Source organism: Acipenser ruthenus, chromosome 4 (genome assembly GCF_902713425.1).
Source record: "Acipenser ruthenus chromosome 4, fAciRut3.2 maternal haplotype, whole genome shotgun sequence".
Classification (NCBI taxonomy): domain Eukaryota; kingdom Metazoa; phylum Chordata; class Actinopteri; order Acipenseriformes; family Acipenseridae; genus Acipenser; species Acipenser ruthenus.
Genome location: NC_081192.1, coordinates 23,234,810 through 23,260,789, shown reverse-complemented (window position 1 = coordinate 23,260,789; position 25,980 = coordinate 23,234,810). Strand labels below are relative to the sequence as shown.

At 35.6% G+C, this 25,980-nt stretch overlaps 1 protein-coding gene across 5 annotated transcripts in view; it reads left to right on the top strand.

The window, feature by feature from the left end:
* LOC117399755 (interaptin-like) overlaps nt 1–25,980 on the top strand; it is a 201,892-nt gene that overhangs the window by 111,449 nt on the left and 64,463 nt on the right. For all 5 annotated transcript variants that reach the window (XM_059022200.1, XM_034920695.2, XM_059022202.1 and 2 more), the window contains 3 exons: nt 7,826–8,015; nt 9,632–9,785; nt 13,885–14,052. In XM_059022200.1, the coding sequence (XP_058878183.1) occupies nt 7,826–8,015; nt 9,632–9,785; nt 13,885–14,052 (512 nt within the window). The remainder of the gene's footprint in view (nt 1–7,825; nt 8,016–9,631; nt 9,786–13,884; nt 14,053–25,980) is intronic.

Here is a 25,980-nt window from a genome sequence, read left to right as displayed (position 1 = left end):
TCCTAATGATGTTTATGCTGTCTCACCATCCAACCCCCCCCCCCCCTTAATTTAACATAGAGCTTTACCTCTGCTTTGACTGTACACTATAATAGAGTTCCTTCTTTCAATTATATTATTTTAGTACAGCTCCAGTATTTTCCCTTCCTTGCTAAAATCATACAGTACATCCTGCCGTCTGGAGTGTGGAGTAGTGGTTAGGGCTCAGGACTCTTGACCAGAGGGTTGTGGGTTCAATCCCCAGTGGGGGACACTGCTGTTGTACCCTTGAGCAAGGTACTTTACCTAGATTGCTCCAGTAAAAACCCAACTGTATAAATGGGTAATTGTATGTAAAAATAATGTGATATCTGTATGATGTGAAGTCTTGTAACAATTGTAAGTCGCCCTGGATAAGGGCGTCTGCTAAGAAATAAAAATAATAATAATAATTATTTTTATTCATTTGAAATCTAGGATTTAAAACGTATCTGCTAATTTTAATGTCAGCAGAGCTACACACTTTTTAGTGGTTTTATTTGCATCGTTTTATATGTATATTTACCAACATCCCATAAACACTTCTATGTGCGTCCACTTGTCTGCCATACTTACTCCTTAGCAAATTGGAGAGTGGAGTCAAATTAGTGCAAGTCGCAATATCGAAATATTGTCAACTGGATTGCTGAAAATAGAACAGTGGTCCATTCTAGAAACTCGATCATTAATTGAAAATTTGATGTCAACTCAAGTTACTGATACAACAGTTTTTCTTGTCAATTTCAGTGCCAAGAAAAAAATTGCTTATGTATCTCCACCCTAAAAGACACAGCAACTAGCTTACCACTTGAATTATTCCAAGTGTGAACAATTGGGTCCTTTTATGAATAGCTATTAAAATCTGAATTCATGACACCAGTGTGCATGTATCCTAGCTTGAGCCTACTCTATCAATATGAGAAAGAAGGGAGGGTATTGGATAGACATTCTGTTTAATTCTGTTTAATTCTGCAATTTGTGTTTGGGGTGCCTCTCGGATTTAGACAGCTTCACAGGAATTATTCATATGAGTTTTTAATTAAGTGAATGTCTGAAGCACTGGGCCTTAAATGAGCCATATCTAGGGATGCCCACTGCAGATTTCATCTAGGTTTCTCTGGGGACTCATCCAAAGAGCACCCTACAACCCCTCTGCTTCCCAGTTTGGAGAATTATGTAAAATCACTTTGGAAACATCCTGAATCTTTGTTGAAATGACTGAATGTTTGTACTGCTTCGTTCTGTAGTGTTGTATAATATTTACTATATAATTATCTGGTATTTCTCTATAGTATGTCCCAGTTAACTACATTTTACTATAAAGTGAAACTATAGAATTCTTGTCATAAGGGATTCTACATTAATTTATGAGCCTCAGATTCGCATTTTCTGAACACTTCATCACATTAGTTTCTGGAGTTTAACCAAAATTACATTCAAGTTTTTATTACAGGAAATAAACGTGGAAAAATCTGAACAGTACCATGTTGATAATGCGATCAATAAGCATGAAAAAGTCCTCAAGTAAAGTCTGAGCAATAACAGACATTCAAAAGGTTTTAAGTACATTATCAAGCAGTATTCATGTATTGCTACGGGGTACAGCATACCAAAAAGTTTTCATTCAAAATAAGTTGCACTATAACACAAATTTATTTTCTCTGTCCCTTTTGCATGAGGAAAAAAATAATGTACTTTAAAAATTCAATAGTGTTCCAATGCAAGGTCTGATGCTTTTTTTTTTTTTTTTAAATACATGGAGAGTATCATGAATGAAAAGGTGAGATATTTATCTAATAACAAAACAAAGTCGTCTCAATTAAGAGAATCATTACTAAATGAAAAACAAATTCCATATTTATTTTGTTTTTCTGAAGCTGCATCTGGCTGCCTTTTGAGCAGAGCATCCGCCTTTCTCATCTGACGTTTTTATTTTGACTGTAGTGGGATTTTGAGTTCCCTTTCCTTCTGCAGTGGGAGAGGCGGGTACTGCACTTTGAGTTGCAACGTCTAAAACCTAGACGAAACGCATCACTTCCCGTTAATCTGCATGCATTGTAATATACAAAAGTAATTTACATAGATGGCTAGCTGACTAATGTCTAAATATTTGAAATTCACTCCCTTCTCTCGACGTCTAACTCTGATGCTAACCTATGAGAGAGGTTTGGCGTCGATGCCACGAATAGTAAACTTAGACGTCAACAAACGTCATTCATCCTAGTCATTTTTGAAAATCTTGACAAAAATGTTGTTATCTAAGAAGATGTGTAACTTTGGACTAAAATTTAGTAACCTTTGAAAATCTACCCATGTGTCAGTTTTCATCGGCAATTAATCAGAATGTTGTTTTTTTTTTAAATTGATGACTTGCCTTTCTCATTTTCCTTTAAGCTGCATTCACCCCTGATTAATTTCTTGTAAATTTGGTTCTACATAGTTAAAAAAGAGTTTGAAAACATTTGCGTTCAGAAGCAACAGGCAACTAAGGAAAGAGCAAACAGGTGACTGTGTCAGCTGACAATGTTGTCACATGTTTATGCTCACTACTCTGGGCTTGCAGTGGGAAAATAAATTGATGGCTTGACAAGGCAAGGTAAACACAAGCTGAACTTCCAGCTGGATGTTAATAATTATATCCGTATCCGATCCGCCATCCACAAAGATGTAAAACAATATACCTGCATGTGAATATCCACGGATTTGCAGGGCTTTAGTTATAAGCTAATGACATATCACTTATTTTTAAATTGATGAAACTACATTCAGACGATTAGTGTGATCTTTGTCTCAGGTGGCTGTGGGCTTACTTATTATCCTAAAGACCATTCAATATGCCAACAGCGTAGTTGTCCCTAGGGGATAACCAATCAAAATGTTTTAATGTCTTTTAGTAAATTATATGACTCTTGTGGAATCTACCTACAATTGGTGGCCTGTGTAAGCAGGAAAATGTTACTTGCACACAATAAAATTAATAAACAACTTCATTTAATTTAAGGGCATTTTAGTTTAAGTTTTTTTCCCCACCTACAATTGTAGATCAATATACTTCATTGCTTATAAATAGCATAGTAGATCAGATGCTGTTTTTTATCGGATGATGCAATTGTAAATGGCTATGTCAGTCTTTCATAAACTTCCTTTCCCATAAAGATCTGCTTTTTGGGTCAAAATGTGTTTATATTATTTTTAGATCTTTTCTATTCTGAAACTAACCTAGTCTTTATCAGAGATTTAGATTGCACAACATACATCAGCTAGACAGCCATGTCATTCACTAGAAAATCTCATCACTCTTTTCAGCATCTAACTTAGGACATTAAAATAAAAACAAGACGACTGCAGAAGCAGGGAGATTGTCAGTGTGTCATTTCCTCTGGCATACTCAACAACTTACCAGTAATTCAAAGTGCTTCTTACGTGCAAGTTTGGCTGAATAAAGGATAATCTTAGCTTGTTTGGATTTTTATGTATTAAGAAGTACAGTCATATTCCCTACAGTTAACAAATAAATAAACACATTTTAGATGTAATAAATATAGTAACTAGGTTTGAGGCTCAGATATTGCCATCTTTAAGTCAGTTATTTAAATTTAAAAATAACTATTTTAGTTGAAATACTAAATGAGATTCCCCACAAAATTAAAATTAACTACATCTATCATACGCTTACAGTACTGTATGTTATACATTTTCTATTTAACCTCTATATAAGAATAAAGGAAAGGCATACAATGTAAAAATCAGCCCTAAATAATACATTTATCTGTCATACATACAATTGTAAGCTAGACCAATTCACCACAACTATTGGAATCTGCAATATTCTTTTGGAACATGCATTTTAAGCTGGGTTATGGATTTGCATGTACAGTTGTGTATTGTCAAAAAGTGTACCTACTGTGCTGTGTACAAATATATGCCCTCTCCAGCCCAAAACAACCTGCTTTGATTGGCTAGTGGTGACAACATGATTTATAATACCTCTTTGTGCTTTGCTTGTACCAGGCATACAGTTAGACAGTAGCAGGACCGCAATGGAAATGATATGTTGTATTTGAGTGGATAATCCTGAGTAAATCAGAATTGCTGAATTACTAATGTCATGTCCTCAGCTCATTGTGTCTTTAAATATATATTCCTGCTGTTTGAAATGTGTGCAGTTTTAAAACAATGCAATACATGTGCATGGAGCTTTTTAATTATTTAGTTGTGTAAATAAGAATACAAATATATTGCAGACAAAAGTAACTACAAAAAAGTCTTGACTGAGTCTTAATATCTGCATGTATACTGGTACATGTCCAGCACAAAAAAGAAATAAAAAAGAACATTAGACATTTTTCCCTGATTCAGTATTATCAATAATACAAAGTGATAAATGTTTCATTTATAATTTACAACAATCTCTGTAAAATAGACTTTAATTACAAGACTTATTATTTAAAATAAATCACTTAAAAAATGTACTTAAATATATAAAACCTTAACATGAATATACACATGTAAAATAGACAATATTGGTCTGAATTATAGCATGATACCATTTTAAAAAGATACATTATTAAATGGAATCTTCCCAAAGCAGTGGAAAGATGTCGGCTTTAATTCTTGAATGTTAATTGTATAGTTCCTAATGTTGCGGGAAATGTGTTTCTGTTTCAAAACCCCTTGAGGTCTTCTGCAATTTTTTTTTGTTTTTTCAATACAACCAGATCATTGCAGATAATTGTATTACATGGGATATTGATCCAAAATCGTTGTGCACCGGAAACATCTAAACACATGATTATAGCTTTCTATTTATTGTTTGGAAATCATACAGCAGGGATTTTGTGTGAATCACCTATAAAAATTAAATAAAAAAAAAAACACAAAAAAAGAAAAGCAAGGTAGAAACATCAGAGAAATTACTTCTTTACAAGAATCTATTGATCACTTTATATCAAAGGAGTATGTTTGACATAAGATTACCTGCCAGTTTGAACATTAGGTACACTGTGTTATAGCCTAGGGCAGTTGTAAGTCTGCCAAAGGGATTGTAAATAAAGCAGCAGCTGCTAGTGCCTCTGGCTTGGAATCAAGTAAGGCTCAAATCCAAAGCAAAGGTAAACTTTATTTGATGCAATTTTTAACCCCTGTTTGCTTGTGTATACTGATATCTACAGACAGATAGAATTGAGAAGCCCCTTGTTCACGCGACAATGTTTAAGTTTAATAAGTTGACATCTGTAGGTTTGTGTCCTCTTATGTGGTAAAGGAGGTTAAAGAGGAAAAAGTATGCAACAAATGAAAATCACTTGCCCTCTTTGGCAAGTTTCCTCATGCTGATTAGCTAATGGCAAGTTTCACTTTATGTAGACAGTAAAGAGACAGTGAGGAGTATCTTGTTTTTGTATCCTTTTTATTTAGAACTTAACTGTACCAGTATTTATTTTGTATTATGATGGTAGTGATTTAATTTTTTGTTTGTTTATTTTTTGGTACGTAAATTTACAGTCAGTATTTTAGGTTAAAATATTGGTTCATATCTATTACAGTATATTATAAATTACATCTATATATGTAAGGCACCCAGCCAAATATTTTGTCAAATGCTGATTTAAAAGAATTAATGTAATACACACACACACCCACACACACACATATATTTATGCAGTCTCCCTTGTTATATGACATGTACAATTTACTGTCAACATACCAAATATGTGAATTATCAGATTGTGAAACAAGGGAGTACTGCATAGATATGTATGGATGTACGTACATATGCTTAGTATTTGGAACACTATCAATGTTGGGTGGCTGTTGTAATGTACACTTTGAAGGAAATGTGTGCCTATTTTTTATTTTTATTTTTATTTTTTACACGACTCAGATTCATAATTCAGATATATAACACAGTTTTACCTTGAGTTTGTTAACTAGCTCTTCAGTGAAGGTGAACTTTAAATCATATTTGAACTTTGGGGTTGGCTGTGCTAAGACACGTTTAAACTGTTTCTGTTTCTGCTATGATAAGCCATGAAATCACTTGACTTCCTAGGATGTTTGTATACATATTTACCATCTTCCCCACTCCAAAATGCCTCCAAACATCCCCACAATAATTTTTCAACAATTTTGTTGTGGTTATTGTTTTTCACCATTTTTTTTTTCTTTCTTGTTGTTGTTACAAACAATATTAAACCAGGGTAAACCGAAGTATAGTGAATTACAGTATATTCATAGTGATATTTTATTTTAAGACTAGGAAAGAGGTTATTCTTTAATATGTGCTTTACAACAAATTGTTCCTCAAAATTCACTGGTTTAAAATTCACTGGTATATTTTTATATAGGCCTGTATACAATATGCGAAAATGTTGTGCATAACGACAGTATTTATTTTAATCTTTTTCTTTTTATTATGTTTGCTTGAAACCTATGTAAAATATTTCTGAGCACTGTGCTCAATGTAAAGAGTGCCATCTATTGGTGACCATTGCATACACATTTTCATTGTGTAACAGAAAATAAAGCATTTCACTGAAAAAAGAGCATTGGAAGTACTGTAGCACGGGTAGAAAATCCAGAACTGGGTATCCGCCGGGTACCCGGATCTTTGTCGGGGAATGATAAAAAAAATTTCTTTTTAAAAAATACATTTATGAATGTTTTTTTTAGTGCATGATACATGTTTAAATACTATATAGTACACATACATTTAGTCCCTTCAGATCTGTAGACTTGTGTAACCTTTTTCAGTACTGGAAACATCCAAATAATAATAATAATAATAATAATAATAATAATAATAATAATAATAATAAATACCTTCATTGCTCATTTCTTGTAAAGACGCTGACATATCTGAATTTTGTTCATCGCGGTTTTCTTTTGAAATCTCTCCAATCACATGAAAATAATTTGTTATTTTCCTCATATTTTCAAACTGTCTGGAAACGAGTAGCCATCGCACGATAAATCAGTGAAATTGGCGGGGTATGGGATTTGTAGTTTTTAATGTGTGATTAACAGTGGGCAGTGGGCACCAATAAACTACATTCCCGGAGTACATACGATTGAGCTACATTTATTTTTTATAGTCAACCTTTAGGAATTTCTAGTGGCACTGTAGAGCCCTGTTATGTTATATTATGTTATGTTGTTATTGAGGTGTACTTGCCGCTTGCTGTGTTATTGTTTTCTGTAAAACACTGATATCCTATCAGTTAAGAAAAGGCTTAATACAAAAGCTTGTTTTAACATTGTCTTTATTATGGCAACCAGAGACGTGTGCTTACAACTGTATTGTCATATTTTCTACATTTTCTTTAAAGTCTCAAATTAATAAATCGAAACCCAGGTAGTAAAAAGAGACTCGAGTAGCATCGGGTAATTTTAAAGCCCAGGTTTTACCCGGGTTTTCGGGTACCCATGCCGACCTCTACTATAAACCTATATCATTAGTGTTTGCAGGCAAGAAATGACATATTTAAAACAAATGTGGTAGTAATGCATTAAGCTATGCTAATTGTTTTTTTGTTTGTTAGTTTTGTTTTTAACAGAATGCATTTCATTTCCTTTTCTTTGATCGGCCTGAAATCATATTAATTGTTCCTTTTTAATACTATTTTTTTTCTATTTTTCAGAATTATATTGTTGTACTTATCTCTATAATGGAATGCACATGAAAGCCATTTGTTCAGTTTTATTACATTGGCTTGCTGTCTGAACAATTTCCTATGGTTGCCTAAATAATATTTTTAGCCACTGTATAATAACTTTTTTTTTCTTACATCTACAATGGTAAATTATTTAGCCCAAGAGCTAGCCATTCTGGATGAGAAGTTTCTTTTAATGGAATCCAGCTTAAAAGCAACACAAGAACAGCTAACTGAGAGAGTGGCAGAAACTGTTCGCCATGAGCAGATGAGTCGAAAGCTGCAGACTGAGCTCAAGACCATGAAAGAACGTGTTTCAACTGCAGAAGAAGAAGTAACTGAGTACAAGTAAGTTACTAGGGGAACACTGTGATGGTTTGCAAGTAATTTAACATATATGTTTTTAACTATCTGATTCTGCCTTATGATGCAGCTGTTACATCTGTGATGTGCTGTAAAAAATGTCTGTTTGCAAAATCAGTGGTCATGAATATTTAAGAACACAAGTATGAGGCTCTGACCAAAACTGTTCTTAATCAGAAAGCAGTTCCAGCCTGGCAAGCTGGAATAGAATTACAAAACAAACTGTGTGAAGAATGCCTTTTGGGTTCCAGCCTGCCACTGTTCTATTAAAGTATTTTTTGGCAGGAGACTGTCCTTGCTTTAATGTAAACCAGACTGGTAAACATTTGTGAAGACTATGGTTTATCCAAAGAATACTAGATTTACTGTATTGGTTACAGGGTGCATTTGTTCAGTTTTGTATAATGGCTATTTGATTATTATTTATTGTGCCAGAGTCTCTTTTTGACCGTTTTAGTTTAGCTTATTATTTCATGTATATATTGTTAGTGGATGAACAGTTAACTGACATTCTATATAAACTCAAGTTATGAAACTACAAAAAATGCAAACTTTGGGTCATATTAATTTTTCCTTGGTGTGGAACTAAACCAAAAATGTCACAGCGTAAGACCACTATACTTCAGTTCAGTATTGTTCAGAATGCCCATTTTGGGGGTTGTGGAAATTTATAATAATTTGTAGTATTGATTGTGTGAAACTGTGAGCCAGGTCCCATTGTGTATGGGTTGGAATATACACTGTATTGATTATTTTTACAGCCATTTTCAGGCCTTTGCCCAGCATACTTTTTGCACCCCAGTCTGATGTATCATGGGACCTGATCCCACTCTTTCAAGTAATTCCAAATCTGGCCAATTAAGAAGGAATGTGGCTGTATCTCTTTTAAACACTGACCAAATGTGACTCTTTAAATGTGAAACTGTTCTGGATAAGGTCAACCTTTGCAGCAATTTAACCCTGTCATGTTGTTACCAGACACTGCTGGTAAATAACCGATATGTTTTTCTAACTACATGTATCTGTTGTCTCAAATTATACCCACAATTTGACACTTAATTGCCGTTTTCTATTTTAATTGCTTTTCTCTTTCATCACATTTGCAATGTTCATACAATATACATTATTGAAAATAAAACAGATGTTTAGAACTAAAATATTAGTTAGATATCTAATATTATTATTTATAATAGATTTATTCTGTCAATAAAAAAATGACATTTATACCATTAACTCAATCAAAATGGTAAACCATATTTTTATTGCTATTTGGTTTTTTTAAGTATATTTTTTTTGTAACATTAAGGATTTGATTTGTTCTGTTGTACAGAATTTGCTTATCCTTTGTCTCAGCAGTAACTATTATACCTTTGTCCCAGCAGGAACTATTATATTATATATCATGTGTTCATAACTTGAAGCATGTTAAGGGCATATCATACTTTCATTTGTTTTTCATTATGATTTAGATTTTTTAAGATGGTTAGTCATATGTATTTGGAATATATATTTATTTTAATGGTATTAATTTCCTAAATGTTGATTTTTTTTTATTATTATTATTATTTTTTTAAATCGTGTTTCTGTGTACAATTAAACAGGCAAATGGTTGAAACACTTAAAACGGATCTAAACACAATAAAGAACAACCACCAGCAAGCTCTTCAGGAAACTATGAAATACCAGCAGATGAGTCATAAAATGGAGGTGGAGAACACTAGTGCAAGAGATCAAGCAAGGACCTTAAAACAGCAGGTAAAAGACATGGGGCCCAATTTTGATAAACGAAAATAAAACAAAATGGAAGGCAATGTACATCCTGCCGTATCCCCCACGTTATGATTCTGAACAGAGCAAAGGCTGGACGTTATTACTGGCCAATCCATGTAAAGCTGGAGGCAGAAGGGTTAGCAAATCAAGAGAAACTGACTTCTCCTGTAAAGTGGAATACTTCTTACTGTGCGTACGTTTTCTATGAAGTTTTGATAATAACAAAATAAGCATTAATTATTATCGTAAACATACCACCATAGGAGTTTATATTATTTGTTACAGTGCAGAAACTGTACCTGTACAATATGGGAAGTAATGAACGTTACTTTTGCTGTGAAAATATAGATTTGTAGGAAACAAAACCTTTTTTTTTTTTTTAATAAATACACTTCATAATTAAGTGTTTTAATTGTGTTAATGCAGTTATTATTTTAATATCCTATTTTTCGGAATATCCACGAATATTAAACCCGCCACTAAATGGATACTTTTTTATAATAAAATGTATCATTTTGGCATTTATAGACGAATCCTATACTATTCAACACTTACAAAGATAAAGTAACCTACTTTATCTAATCAAAGCTTTTAAATAGTAACAACAGCATCTGGCATTGTAGGCAATACAAATATATCCACATTACAAATTGCTTTAGTGAAAACTGGTTGAGCAGCTGATCATTTTATTGAACTTCCATACTATTCAGTGACCACACTGGGAAAAGGATGGTGATGCTTGAAAGATCACTACCAAGAGAACTCTGGTAGGGTTTTCTTCTGTACATGTATATAAAGGAATCAAAAATATAAAGCCTTAAAAGTACTTTCCATGGGCTTTATCAAAATGATTATTGTGAAAGATTATACAGTATATAATGCTGTAGTAGTACAGGGGTTACTAATTTGTTATGTGCTTTATAAATGACCAAATATAATCTTGGAATTTTGGCATGGTAAATGTAACACTTTTGTCCCTGCTGTGCCACAGTAAAAGTGGCACTTTTAATTTGTTTTATTAAAGTCTTTGTTAAATTGTTTGTATAATCTAAGAGAAAACACTTTAGTGCAGTGATAACTTGTACACACACACAGGAAATCATTGCATTTACCCTATGCTACTGCATTTTAAACCCCCTTTCATTAAACCCCAGTTTGCTATGACTTGGATTTACCAACCAAAATGTTGATAATTTTCTTGGGCCTTTCCATTATCCATCATCCATTTGCACTTTATACTATTAAGAAAGCTGCAAAATAAATTATATATTTTACTGCAAAAAAATACCTTGTTTATCTTCCAAGATTCTTAATTCCACAGCTGTTGGTATTGTTCTGTCTTGTACCTTGTTTTATGAAAACATACTTGCAGCATTCAAATGGCTGACAATTTATATATATATATATATATATATATATATATATATATATATATATATATATATATATATATATATATATTAGGGCTGTCAGTTAATCGCAGTTAACGTCTGCGATTAGCGCCGTTTGCATAGAAAGTTAGGCATATAACTGCATTATGGAGCAAAGTACTAAAAGTGAAGAACTTGTGAATGGGAAGTTTTGGCAGATAGATAGATAGATAGATAGTATTTACAATTAAGGAGAATATAACCGTTACTCAATGAATGTGTATTTAGACAATTCTACGTTATTAATAAAAGAGAATCATTTTTTTTTAAACGGCAGTGAAAAATAACAGTAAAGGATACCCTTTTAATGGAAACTGATAAGAAAATATATTGTATACTTTGAAATGCAGTAAGGTGAGTAATAAACTGGCTCCATTGTGATTTAGTAGTTGATTCAAACAATTTAACAACAAATGCTGGAGTTTTTCTGTATAATTCTGTGTAATTAAATTAAGGATAAATTCAGCAGTTCCTGTAGGTTCCCTCTGCTGGGTAGTGCATTTCAAAGCAAAGACTCAACCATGAGCACCAAGGCACTTTCAAAAGAACTCTGGGACAAAGTTGTTGAAAGGCACAGATCAGGGGATGGGTATAAAAAAAAATGTCAAAGGCCTTGAATAGCCCTTGAAGCACGGTCAAGACGATTATTAAGAAGTGGAAGGTGTATGGCACCACAAAGACCCTGCCTAAATCAGGCCGTCCCTCAAAACTGGATGACCGAGCAAGAAGGAGACTGATCAGAGAGGCTACCAAGAGGCTAATGGCAACTTTGCAGGAGCTACAGGCTTTTATGGCGAAGAATGGTCAAAGTGTGCATGTGACAACAATATCCCATATATGGTAGGGTGGCAAGAAGGAAGCCATTACTCAAGAAAGCCCACCTTGAATCCCGTTTTGAAGTATGCAAAAAAACACTCAGGAGATTCTGTAGCCATGTGGCAAATGGCAATAAATGGCAAAAACTTGGCAAATGTCCACGATATTCTTTGAGCGCTGGATGCGTTTGGCATTCTGAGCAATGAACCCAATGTCAAGTGGCAACTACGTGTCGCTTAAAAGCGAGATTAGTGTCCAGCACTTGTGTATCAGGTGAAATCTTCATTTCACTTTCAATGCTGTTCACATAAACATGGTCAACATGGTACAGAACAGTTTGAAACACAAATTCTGTCGCGTCACCACTGATTCTGGACACAGTGGCACTTAATCAGGACTGGCCTCCTGTTTTTCTGCAAGAAAAGCTTTGAAACGTTGTTTGTGAGTGGGGCAGTGTTTTAAAATTGTTTTCATTGCAGCAACACATTTGTCAGCTTCAGAAAAATGTATACGCAACTGATTGCTAGCCATACTTGCAATGTGTGCATTGCACGTTACATGCACCAAATTAGGAAGTAGACCACGTAGTACTTCATTGTATGCCTTAGTACAGTATGTGGCATTGTTTGTCACAATCCAAGATGCCTTGTTAAACTCAATATCAAACTCTGTCAGGCATTCAATGACAGCTTGTGACATGGTTGAGTAATTTACCAGTTCAAGTACAACAGTGTCTAAAAGAAATGGGGTAAGCTTTTCCGAACCAGCCATTTGGGGTACAGCAATGATATACAATATGATTGGTTAAACCCCCAAAAATGACCAAAAATAGATCCAACTATTGCCCCTGTGATGCTGCTCACAGTCAATAGTTTCCCCAAACTCCCTCAAATTACGTCATCACGCTGAACCTCTCTTCACACAACAATGCCAGACAACAGAAAATGAATTACAAAATATAATACAAAACAAAGATGCTGCAAACATCTTCACTTTCAGTGTTTTCGGACTTAAAATTCAAACAAATCAGTGTTTTCGGACTTAAAATTCAAACAAATCAAACTCGACGATGTAAATATATATATATATATGACGTTCACAAACTCAACGGACTCCTCCGAGAATTCTATGCGCAGTGAGAAAGTCAGACGAAGAGTTCTATGCCAAAAAACCTTTAATAACTATGCGCAATGAACTTCAAAAACATTACTTTCTTGACTGATTCATAAAACAAATATGGACTGCAGATCATGAAGTAAGGCCACTCGGGAAAAACTATAGTTATCTCTAGGGGACAAAGCCCTCGGCCTGCAGCTTCGGCCATTATAGTCCCCTGTTGGTAAATATAGTTCTTCCCTCGGGGGCCATAGTTTACCACTATACGCCTCTTCTCCAGTCCATAGAGAGAGAGAGAGAGAGACAGACAGAGATGTGTGTGTGTGTATATATATATATATATATATATATATATATATATATATAGGGCATTATCGTCTGGTACCGTGTCGGACTAGTAAGAACCTGAGCCACAGGCGATGGTGTTCCCGTACAGACAAGGTCTGCTACCAAGGTAATGCATGACAATCAGAGTTTTACTGTAATTAAAAAATGGTAAACTGTGCCTTCAAGTTATTTTAAATATTTTAAATCTCTAATTTTATAGATGTATTTACTTTTTCAATGTTTTGCTTTCCATTTGTTTTAAAGCTAGACACTGTGTCTGAATATTCCTTGGTCCTCTATCTTGCAGTAATGTCCTAGAATGGACCTTCCTGAATTGTGGATGAAATGTTCTGAGGTTTCTGATATTTAATGTAATTTTCTGTATTGTTTTCCAGCTCCAGCAACAAGAGGAGTTAGTGAGGTGTTTGAGGGAAGAGCTTGATCAGGAACAAAACCGATATCAGGATCAGCAAAGACAGCTCAACAGGTTAAAACTTCACTTTACTGAGATGGAAACAGAGGTGGAACAGTTAAGAATAAAACAGAAAAATGATACTCACACGGTAAGTCATGCAATTAAGCATCCTCGCAAGTACTTATTAAAAATAGACTGGGCAACAATTGATGTTAAAAGACTGAGGGGTAGATGTAGGTGTATTCATACTTTTAAGTGTTGCAGCTGTCGCAATAGTCGCAAACCAGTTGCAAACGAGTCGGAAGTCTAGGGTGAAATGTACTAAACATGCGCCATGCTGTTAGCGACTTTTAGGGATGCTTTGCGACAGCAGTTTTTCTTTGCGGTTCAGCTTTAGATGAATATGTAGTTATGGGCGTTCCTGTATACATTCTCAAAAATGGGGTGGAGTGAAAATCAAGGTTCTCAAATATTATAATGAGATATACTAAAGCTGCCGGCAATTGTGACACTTACAATTGCATAACTTTGTTAAGAACTTTTGAAAGCATGTTTTAAACAGTCGCAATTGTTGCTGGCATTTCTCAGTCCACTTTTTCATGTGCATTGCCAGTTGTGCTCAAGGCATTTTTGAGGCGAACACCCAAGTACCTAAAGGCTCGGTGCACTTACAAGCCTTGAAAACTAATTTCTGTGACATTTCTGGTTTCCCCAACATGTTGAGAGCAATAGACTGCACACATGTGCCACTAACCCTAGCTCATTCTGAGCATCTATGTAGGACCATGATCTATTTTGTGTTAATTGTCTCTAGGTTACTGAGAAGGCCAAGTTAAAAATAATAATAATTAAAAAAATTCCTAAAATTGTTTAGTTTCAAAATATTTTGTTTGCATTGTACACCAATGTGTACAATGCAGCAGCATGATTTATTTTATGTTACTGGCAGCATAAAGTCTAAAGTAAAAAGAAAGTATGCTGGGTATTCATTTTTCTACTGTACTGTATACTGTATAGGCCTACTGTACAGATTTATCAATTTACAATAATGTACTGTGTAGTCTACCCAAAACACATTAGTGTTATTTCAGTTTCAGGGCCCCACTATAGAATCTGATGGGATTAAACTGCCTTTCATTTTTTTTAAATATATATATAACAATATTAAACTAGGTAAAATGAAAACTGAACAGATTGCATTGTACAGATGACATTTACATATACAAAAACAATGCTATTTTGATTCTTGCACCCTTGCATGTACAGACGTTCGCCTTCGAGCACCCTCTGCTGCAGCAAACCACAACTCAACTCCCACTATTTATTTGAAAAATGTTGCACTCTTGCAATGCTAGAGATATTGCTAAGAAGATGCAACAAATATTTAAATTAGTATATTGCAGCTCTTTTCATTAACATATTTTCTCTTAGTACATACGCCAAAATGTATACTTTTTGAATTGTCACACGAAAATGCAAATTGTGTTATGTTTGCACTGCGACTGGCCCATCTTAGTACATCTACCCCTGAGTCTGATTGTTTGGTCTCTCTGTGCTAAAACAGTATGATCCAGTCTATTTAGGACAGGTATGCATAGTTTTACTGACTACTGAAAATTCAATGTCTTTTACTTGGAGAAATAATCCCCAAACAAATTGCATTCAGTCATATAGTTAAAGACTAAGTAGTTTCACATTTCTCAAAATACTGTATTATGGTGCTTTTCTCTTCAGTTCTTGTTGCCTGCCATAGACATATGTAATGTAATGCAAGTTAGATCAGATAGTGTCCTTAGTCACTAGCTACAACTTTCTATGTGATCACCGTACATGTCCACATATATATGTGCCAAAGATGGGAACACACAGTTGTTGTTTTTGCACTTGAATGCACTAAAATAAAGGATTGTGTGCACATGTTTCTATTAAATCATACAATTAAACATCTATTACATATTCCTGGACGCTCTGTTCCACATTGGTTTTCATTGGCAACAGCCCCCCACATACCCCTCTAGCGATCTTAGATTTTGGCATTTCCAGACAAAGTTGTCCTACCATCTTAAACTGAAAAACACATCAGGAGCTGGTCAGCCTTTTTCTTAGCTAAAATATGTCTAATTGTTTTGGCATGCAGTAACAAGTTCTAGACATAGTCTTTAGAAGCTATTTTTTTATGTTGAAGGTTGTTTTTTTTTGTTTTTTGTTTTTTTTTAAAAAACAAAAAAAGAAATTGCTTATTTACAAGTTTTTATACACAATTAAGTTGACATTTAAAATCACTATTTCACCTGCACAATACTCACACTCTATGCTTCATTTTGAATTCCTCCAAACGTGTTGCCTGCGTCTCTTCTCCGCACTAGTTGAATTTCTCCAGAACCTCCCATGAGGCAGCCATACAGAAAGTCACATCAGTCAACCCGAACAAAACTGCTCACTGTATTATAATACAATACTTGTGTCTGCAATTACTGTACCTAACTTTTTAAACCATATTCTTGAAAATATGAATGTACTGTTGTTTGGGGGTTTTTTTGTCGTACGCTGTCCCTTTGTTATTAAGATCCAATGCAACTGATCCCCAACCCGATTTCAGATTGCAGTCCGGTGCTTTGTAGGAATCATCGCTGTGGCCAAAGAGACAGAGATTTAGAGTTTTTTAAGAATCTTCAGAGGTGATTTGAGGACATTCACATGCCCACATCTGTGCTGTGTGGGGACTTACTGCGGTAACATAAATGGGCATTCCAAATTGGGGGAAAAAATAAATAAAAATGATAATTGGTCACTCTAAATTAAAAAAATAATAATAAATGTTATTTATAATACTGAAAGTTTACATTTAAACCACAGTGATTAATAAATTAATGACGTAAGTAATCTCACGGGCAAAATTAAATGAAACATATGCATGCGCTTATCTTGAAATAATGTAAGATTGGGCATGATACCGGCAACACTTTACAGATGCTTAATAGTGCCAAACTTGATGCAGCATGCAAATAGCGTTTGGTACCTAAACGCCATCAATGGAATGAAATGGTTAAATAATACTTGTGTGTGGTGTTTCTTTGCCTATAAGAGTGACAATGATTGGTATGTATAGAGTTTATTGTATCTTAATGTAAAATAAACTTGATTATACTGCGTTTTGTATTTTTAGCAGTATTAGCGAGCTTACCAGATTTGTTTTAATTAATCCCACAATATTGCAATATAGAAATTATTATCGAAATCATATCAAAATATCGATATTGGTGCCCATACCACTAGTTCGGAAAGATTGGCAAGTGTGACCAGAAATGGGGTTAGGATTTTGCTTCTTTTGGGCTGTTTTTCTGTCAGAATTCTCGCAACCCTGCTTGCACGGAATCCTGCCACACTTCTCAGTGCACTACAGACAGCGCTGCTATAGTGACATTTAACAGCAATAGTAGATAGCACTGACGTCAAATTCAGAACTTTTCCGTTTTTTGCTATGCATTAAGTAGGGGGTAATTCCGTGTTTTTTCCAGCGACCGCGAGGGACTATTTAATAGCATATTTTCTCCTCAGTTTAACATGAACTAAACTCAGAAATCTCATTCCTACGTGTAACATACGAAATGCCAAGTAGCTGTGTTACCTGTATAGATTAATTGAAAAAACAACAACATGTCTTTATCATAAGGTGGACCAATAATAATAATAAACACTGTAATACAATGTAGAATAGTATTTCATACCGTTTTGGTTTGGTTGTGGTAAAAAAAAAATAAAGACATTAAAAGAAGGGTATAACGGCAATGGAAACATATTCAAGTTAGTTACAGTAGTTATTTTTTAAACCTGAAAGAAAACCATTATGTAAGTATCGTTAACATTTCTAAACTACTGACCTGAAAAAATGAACACATTTTGCCATTTGTTTTGCATATTGTGCAAGGCTTTCTATGTTTTTTCTGGTCTTTTTTTTCTGAGATGGCATTATTATTATTAGGCACGGTACAAATCCATGTGCTTGAAAGGGTCGTGTTTGTTTTTTGTTGTTTTTTTCCCCGCTGATGCGACCTAACCACATAAATTATGTAATCATGTTATTGTTTGGATGCAAACACTTTCTAATACAGGTGCATCTAGTTGATGTAGCTGAAAGGACACAGTGGCCATAATGGCCATGAATGAACATATATTTTGAGGGGCATCACAGCAATTGAGAAGGGCCCCCATGGCAATTGCTGCATGGCCGGTGTTAATTTCGAGCCCTGTATATATATATATATATATGGGTAGTGTTTCTGCATCTCCCTTAGCTCCTGTGTATCTATACTTTTACATTGTAGATACTTTGCTTTCAGATTACTCAGTGTCTTAATTTGGCCATGCTACCTTTAAAAGCAAAGTTTCAGTTTCCTGAATTACAATCAGACTAATTTCATAAGCAAAATTCAACAAGCAGGTCAGGTCCCTTGCCATTGTTTAGTATATGCTGTTGGTAGTATACTGTACTTCTAGAACATTCTTTATCTCTCAGAGGTAGGGTACTGAGCTATAATCATTATGTGGCCAGAAATGTCAAAGCTCAATGAATCAGAAGGAAATTGGGTTTGAAATGGCCTCATCTGTCTGAGGTCAAACTCATTACCTTGCATATCAGATAAGTGAATATTGACAGAGTACAGTTAAATTATATGAATAAGGACCTATATAATTTATATTTTTACAGGTTAGGATAGTGGAATGTGAATCTATAGGTTTATCTGTATGTATACTGTGTGTATATATATGTATATATATATATATATATATATATATATATATATATATATATATATATATATATATAATATACAGTGAGAAAGTGTAGTCCTGGGGAGAAAAGGACTACATCTCCCAGAAGGTCACAGGCTAAAAAGCCTTCATTTGTTTTAATTGTTTAATTTAATTTGTAAGTTGTTTGATTAGTAATGATCCCCTGCACCTGGCTATCATTGTAAATTAGAGCCAGGTGCAGGGTATTTAAAGAAAGCAGCCAGTCTGTTTGGGGCTGCTGTGTGGAGAGCCCGCTTGACAGTGTGCACAAGCGTATGAAAAGGAAAAGGTAGTGTAAACCATTTTTGGATCAGTGTTAAACCTGTGTGGTTTGTTTTTTTTAACTGTTTTGTTTAATTGGCAGGTAAACGGCTTAACTGTCCTGCAAGACAGTTTAGGTTCCTGTTCTGTGTTTTAGTTAATGCTCAAGAAAGAGCTAGGTGTTTGTTTTGTTTATTTATTTTTTTATGAAAATAGCACAAAGCGCTTTAAAAAACCTCAATTTCTGTGTCTTGGGTCTATTTTTAAAGGGGCAAAGAACCAGAGTGGTGCAAGCTTTATTACAAATATATATATATATATATATATATATATATATATATATATATATATATATATATATATATATACAGTACTGTGCAAAAGTTTTAGGCAGGTGTGAAAAAATGCTGTAAAGTAAGAATGCTTTCAAAAATAGACATGTTAATAGATTATATTTATCAGTAACTAAATGCAATGTGAGTGAACAGAAGAAAAATCTAAATCAAATCCATATTTGGTGTGACCACCCTTTGCCTTCAAAACAGCACCAATTCTTCTAGGTACTCTTGCACAAAGTCAGGGATTTTGTAGGCATATAGTCAGGTGTATGATTAAACAATTATACCAAACAGGTGCTAATGATCATCAATTCAGTATGTAGGTTGAAACACAATCATTAACTGAAACAGGAACAGCTGAGTAGGAGGAATAAAACTGGGTGAGGAACAGCCAAACCCAGCTAACAAGGTGAGGTTGCTGAAGACAGTTTACTGTCAAAAGTCATACACCATGGCAAGACTGAGCACAGCAACAAGACACAAGGTAGTTATACTGCATCAGCAAGGTCTCTCCCAGGCAGAAATTTCAAGGCAGACAGGGGTTTCCAGATGTGCTGTCCAAGGCTCTTTTGAAGAAGCACAAAGAAACGGGCAACGTTGAGGACCGTAGACGCAGTGGTCGGCCAAGGAAACTTACTGCAGCAGATGAAAGACACATCATGCTTACTTCCCTTCGCAATCGGAAGATGTCCAGCAGTGCCATCAGCTCAGAATTGGCAGAAAACAGTGGGACCCTGGTACACCCATCTACTGTCCGGAGAAGTCTGGTCAGAAGTGGCCTTCATGGAAGACTTGCGGCCAAAAAACCATACCTCCGACATGGAAACAAGGCCAAGAGACTCAACTATGCACGAAAACACAGGAACTGGGGTGCAGAAAAATGGCAGCAGGTGCTCTGGACTGATGAGTCAAAATTTGAAATATTTGGCTGTAGCAGAAGGCAGTTTGTTCGCCGAAGGTTGGAGAGCGGTACACGAATGAGTGTCTGCAGGCAACAGTGAAGAATGGTGGAGGTTCCTTGCAAGTCTGGGGCTGCATTTCTGCAAATGGAGTTGGGGATTTGGTCAGAATTAATGGTCTCCTCAATGCTGAGAAGTACAGGCAGATACTTATCCATCATGCAATACCATCAGGGAGGCATCTGATTGGCCCCAAATTTATTCTGCAGCATGACAACGACCCCAAACATACAGCGAAAGTCATTGAGAACTATCTTCAGCGTAAAGAAGAACAAGGAGTCCTGGAAGTGATGGTATGGCCCCCACAGAGCCCTGATCTCAACATCGTCAAGTCTGTCTGGGATTACATGAAGAGAGAGAAGCAACTGAGGCTGCCTAAATCCACAGAAGAACTGTGGTTAGTTCTCCAAGATGTTTGGGCCAACCTACCTGCTGAGTTCCTTCAAAAACTGTGTGCAAGTGTACCTGGAAGAATTGATGCTGTTTTGAAGGCAAAGGGTGGTCACACCAAATATTGATTTGATGTAGATTTTTTTTCTGTTCACTCACATTTCACACCTGCCTAAAACTTTTGCACAGTACTGTGTGTATATATATATATATATATATATATATATATATATATATATATGTAAAGGTATCACATATTTTCTATCTATACATCTGTTTCAGTTTTCTCATCTTATTTAGATATTGTACCATATTTATCCTTACTTATAGCACTTTTTTATTTATGGATCTTAAAAATAGCTTTACTGAATTAAAAATGAATAAACCAAACTAAAAATGTAGTCTGCACTAGTGTTGGGATGATAATAGAATTTTTGTATCACTATTATCATCTGAAAATGTATCATGACATCTGCTTTTATCGTAATAATTAATTGTGTTGTTTTGAAACTTTAAAATTACAGCGGCAATGCTTTATTTTGAACAAAAACATATTTTTATATATCTTTCAAAGCATGTAAATGTTTTGTGTTTTTTTGCCTTGGGGTCTGATTCATACGTGCTTGAGAACACAGTGGTAATTGGGCACAGAAATATATCGCACATCCACGTCCAGCTTTGAAAAACTGAATCTGCACAGACATGGAATCATGCGGGGATACAGAATTCTTTGTAACACCAGGAATGTCTTGCTTTGAGACGGTCAAAGCAGAGAAACAGAAAAGAATTCACTAAAAACAAATATTTGTTAGTTCACATTTATCCCCCTCTGGTTTATTTTGAAGGTACTCTAGTCCCGAAACGTTGACTAAACATAAATGTGTTTCTTTTAAAGGGATTGCAAGTGTGCGGTTTATTTCTTTTTTTTTTTTCTTTTATGAAACTTTTAACCTTCCAGCTGCTTATCCGGTGATTTCGACGTGCTGCACAGGCTAGTCACAATGTGTGCAGTACTCACTGTTGTCTTTTCCGTGACAAAAATGCTATTGTTTTCAGGGCCGAAATAATTCAGTGTAATTCATGTGTTAAAAGAGCACAACTGTCTCTTGGCCTTTTCGGCAGTACAACATCATAATGGAAAAAATACAGTACATCATGGGATTTTATACAGAAATCTCTATAACATTGCTGCTATGGAACCCCAACGAGTACAGACATCCTATTAAAGTAATAGTGTTGGCTAATTATTATATTATTTTTCTATTTTTATTGTTTAGATATATGTATATTTATAAAATGGGCCAGCTATGTTTGCCTATTTTCTAAAATGTAAAAATAAATAGTTAACATTACAAAACTAGTAAAACAAGTTAGGTTTATATTTAATATTCTTGGTTGTTTATTTTAACTTTGAATTAAAAAAAAAGTCATAGACTTTACATTCATAATCATTTTTAACTTGTGAATTTTCATGTTTCTGTTCATTTCAACATTTGCATTTCAGATAGTTCAGAGCAACTTTATTAAAAAGTTAAATCCTACCAACACATATTTCTACCTTTGCCTGGTACCACTTTGAAACAAGTACGACAAATAGGTTGGCCTGTTCCAGACACCTCCACATTAATTCCAAAATACTGCCAGACAACCCATTTTGTATTTTATTTTTTCAGAACAAGTTTTAGTTTGTCCCCCATCCTGAAGATGCTTGTCTCCCATTTTATTCAGGGCTATAGCCAGCCAATGTCTAATCGGGGGCAAGTCCTCAAACCCCTGCCTAAAATGATGTAATAAAATTCACAACCTGGGTCCTATTGTTAGAATTGTTAAAATCTGCATAAACTGGGTCCACTAAACTGCAGTTTACAAGCTGCTTCCACTAGCGGTTTAGAATTGAGGGCTACCAAGGGCATTTATTATTCCTCATCATAGGTTGATATATACTTCTTTTTAATCAACATTATTACTTTGCCTCGCATTATAAAAAAGCCGCTAATAATCCTTGGTTGTTTCAAAGCCATTCCAACATGTTTAACTAACAGCTACGGTGGTATGAACTGAGCCGTACTGTGTCGCTGTAGTCTGTAATGAAAGTAAACGATTTTGAAGAGCACATAGGCTATAGATATCAGCGGGACTTGGTAATTAATGTATGCACACAATGAGGGATGAAATGCATTTTATTTTGCGGCAAAGCAATGTGTAAAAAAGTCTAAATAAATCCTTATTAGGATGATTTTAAGGTTACGAGGAACTTACTATACATAAGTGACTCTCTGATTTTTCATGGCTGGCTATGGCCCTGAATACAGAATGCTTTTTCTTCAGTGATTGCGTGGAGTGTAGGTCGCCGGTTCACGTCCAGGCTATTCCACTGCCGACTGTGGACAGGAGTTCCCAGGGGGCGGCGCAAAATTGGCCAAGCGCAGCCCTGGAGGGCGGGAGGGAGGTGGGGACTTAGGTCAGCCATAGTGTTCTTGGCTGAACCTCAGAAACTGTCTGCTGCTGCCTTCCCCACACATGAAGCCTTAGTGTACTTCTTGACAGCAACCTCTCCTTTGATGCCCACATTTCCTCTGTGGTCAAATCTTTCTTCTACCATCTTCGAAACATCTCCAAAGTCCATCCATACCTTTCCCTCCCGGATGCGGAGATACTTTGTCATGCATTTGTCTCCTCTCGACTCGACTACTGCAACTCTCTATATGGTGGTCTCCCGGCACGCACTATAAACCGACTGCAGCAAGTTCAGAATGCCGCTGCCAGGATCCTTACCAGATGTAAAAAACATGATCACATCACCCCCCCCCCCACCCCCCGTCTTGCCCAGCTGCACTGGCTACCTGTAAAGTTCAGGATTACTTTCAGAACTCTCCTGCTTACCTACAGTGCCCTTCATCACACAGAGCCTGACTACCTCCTCAACTTTGGAACTCTCTCCCAGCTTTGGTGCGTGATGCTCCCACATTCGCTCGCTTTAAATCAACTCTCAGGACCCACCTGTTCTCTTTTGCTTTCCATGCTCTTTAATTCTGATATCTGCTATTAGCTGCTGTATTAGCTGCATGATCAAGCTCTTCAGCACAGTGTGTGTGAGTGAGTGTAAGTGAAAGAGAACCAGAACCAGGGTTGGATACCGAAGAGTGAGTAGGCAAGTCGAAACTGCCAACAGCTGGGCGAGTAGCTGGAGTTAATTTATTATTGAACAGAGAAGATTAGTTCAGAGATTGTAGATCCCACCAAGTTTTCATACACCATTGCTGGTAGTGTCACATGAGCTGTTCAGTGTGTTTATGTAAATAAATCATATACGCCTGCAGGGCGTATCAACTTCAGCCTCCGTCTCAAACTCCTGCCTGTCACTCAGCAGCCAATGCACGCACCCACACGGCAGTCGGCTACCCTGTCACAAGCATTAATACCCTGTATCTTTCGAAACAAAGGTTTTAGGGGAGCTCCCGAATAAACAATCTGAATCTCAAAATAATAATTGTGTGAATATAGTAATTGTTACAGCTGTATATAATGGTATTTAAAACAGGATTCATTCATCTGACTTTTTATATATCCACCCTTACTCTGGTCCCACCACAGCCGGGTACGCAACAGACTTCTGTACTGTATTATTTAGTTTATACAGATGCACATATACATTGTGTTTATCAGTTCTAGTCTATATACACATTGGTTTATTTCCACTAAAACCAAAGTATTGGCTGTTATAACTAAAGTGACATTGACCTCTGGCCTAATAATGCTGCCATATTACTTTTGAAGTTACAGCTGCACAGAAACTTTGAGTTACGTCTTAGTGTTTGGTACACAGCTGTGTTGTTTTATTTTCTTAAGTTCTATTGCCAGTGTTGTCCAACCCCTTTTAGTGCTGCATTTCTTTAACTTCTGGACATATAAATGCAGACCAGGTTTGACACAGTAGCCCTGAATATCAAAAGTGTCTTCCAACAGTCTGAAACTCACTGACTCTTATCCCGAATGTTGTTTCCATCATAAAATGAAACACTTTTCTGCTGTTCTCTGACAGGTGGAATGGGTGCAATTGACATAAAGGTGGCAGAATAACTATTCAGTATTTAATTAAGAAACCTATGTGTTAATGATGAAGAATAAATTAATACATAAATAAATATATAGGCATTTGTTTATGTATTAATTAATTAATTAATTAATTAATTAATTTTTCATTTTGGCATAAAATATCCTCCATCCCTGGTTGCACTTTATGAAAATAATACCCTGTGAGTGTATAATAGGATATCATACAAACAACCATGGCAACGGGTGACAGGGCTGTGAGTGATACTGGCAATGCATGACCCCTCAGGGTGCTTGACTCTAAACAGGTGGCCCTTTGACAATACACCGGTGGGGTGTACTTTTCCATTGTGGGGGTGTGGAGGCACCTACATTATCCCTTTCATCCTCCAAAATCGCAGCAATCCCTAGCAGCACATTGGGCACCATCACCATTAGTAGCCTATAGTCAAAGAGTCACTCCACCCACAGCAGACCTTTTTTTATTATTATTTTAGCATGGCGCCTGTTTGAAATATGTTCCCATCTTCATTAGGACTCTTTGAAACAGGCGGAACCATTTTAAACGGAAAATACTCAATCCGACCACATCAACCCTTTAGATTTTTGCACGGGAGGTATGTTAATTGGGTACCCACTTCATTTGCATAACATTCCTCATACTGTTGGAATTGGGGTTTTGCGACTGTTAACATCCTTCTTTGCAATTTTTGCTCGGAACTCTTAAAACAGTCAAAGTTAAAACCCTGCCACAGAAGCCACCCGGCGGTCTAAAAAGCTTTGATATTTAGGGCCAGGATCTTAGTTTTTGGTACACAGTTGTATTCTGTGAATCTCTGAATAAAGTCCCATTACAGGTGCAGTAAGTATCCTTATACAAGTGTCCCATAGTAAAAGCATATCAAAGTGTAATAAAGCATAGTGAAAGCATTGTAAAGAATAAGTGAACATTACAAAGTCTAGAGAGGTATGGTGGTATACAGGTGGTATCCAGTAGAAACAAACCTTTTCTTTGCCTCATTGTTTTTAACCTCTGGACATATCAATGATACATATCTTTTTCACATTTCCAAATTGCTTCATATTTACAAACAATTCGGTCTGATATGGCTTACCCCATAGATTATGCTACTGGGAATCCTTTGTTTTTGTTAAACCCATTCTAGTTCTACATTACATTTTTTTCTTTATGTACAGTATATTTCTAAACTGCTGTATATGATATCTGTTATGAAATATAGCAATTGGAATGTTTTTGTAGGTGTCACATGTTACTTTATT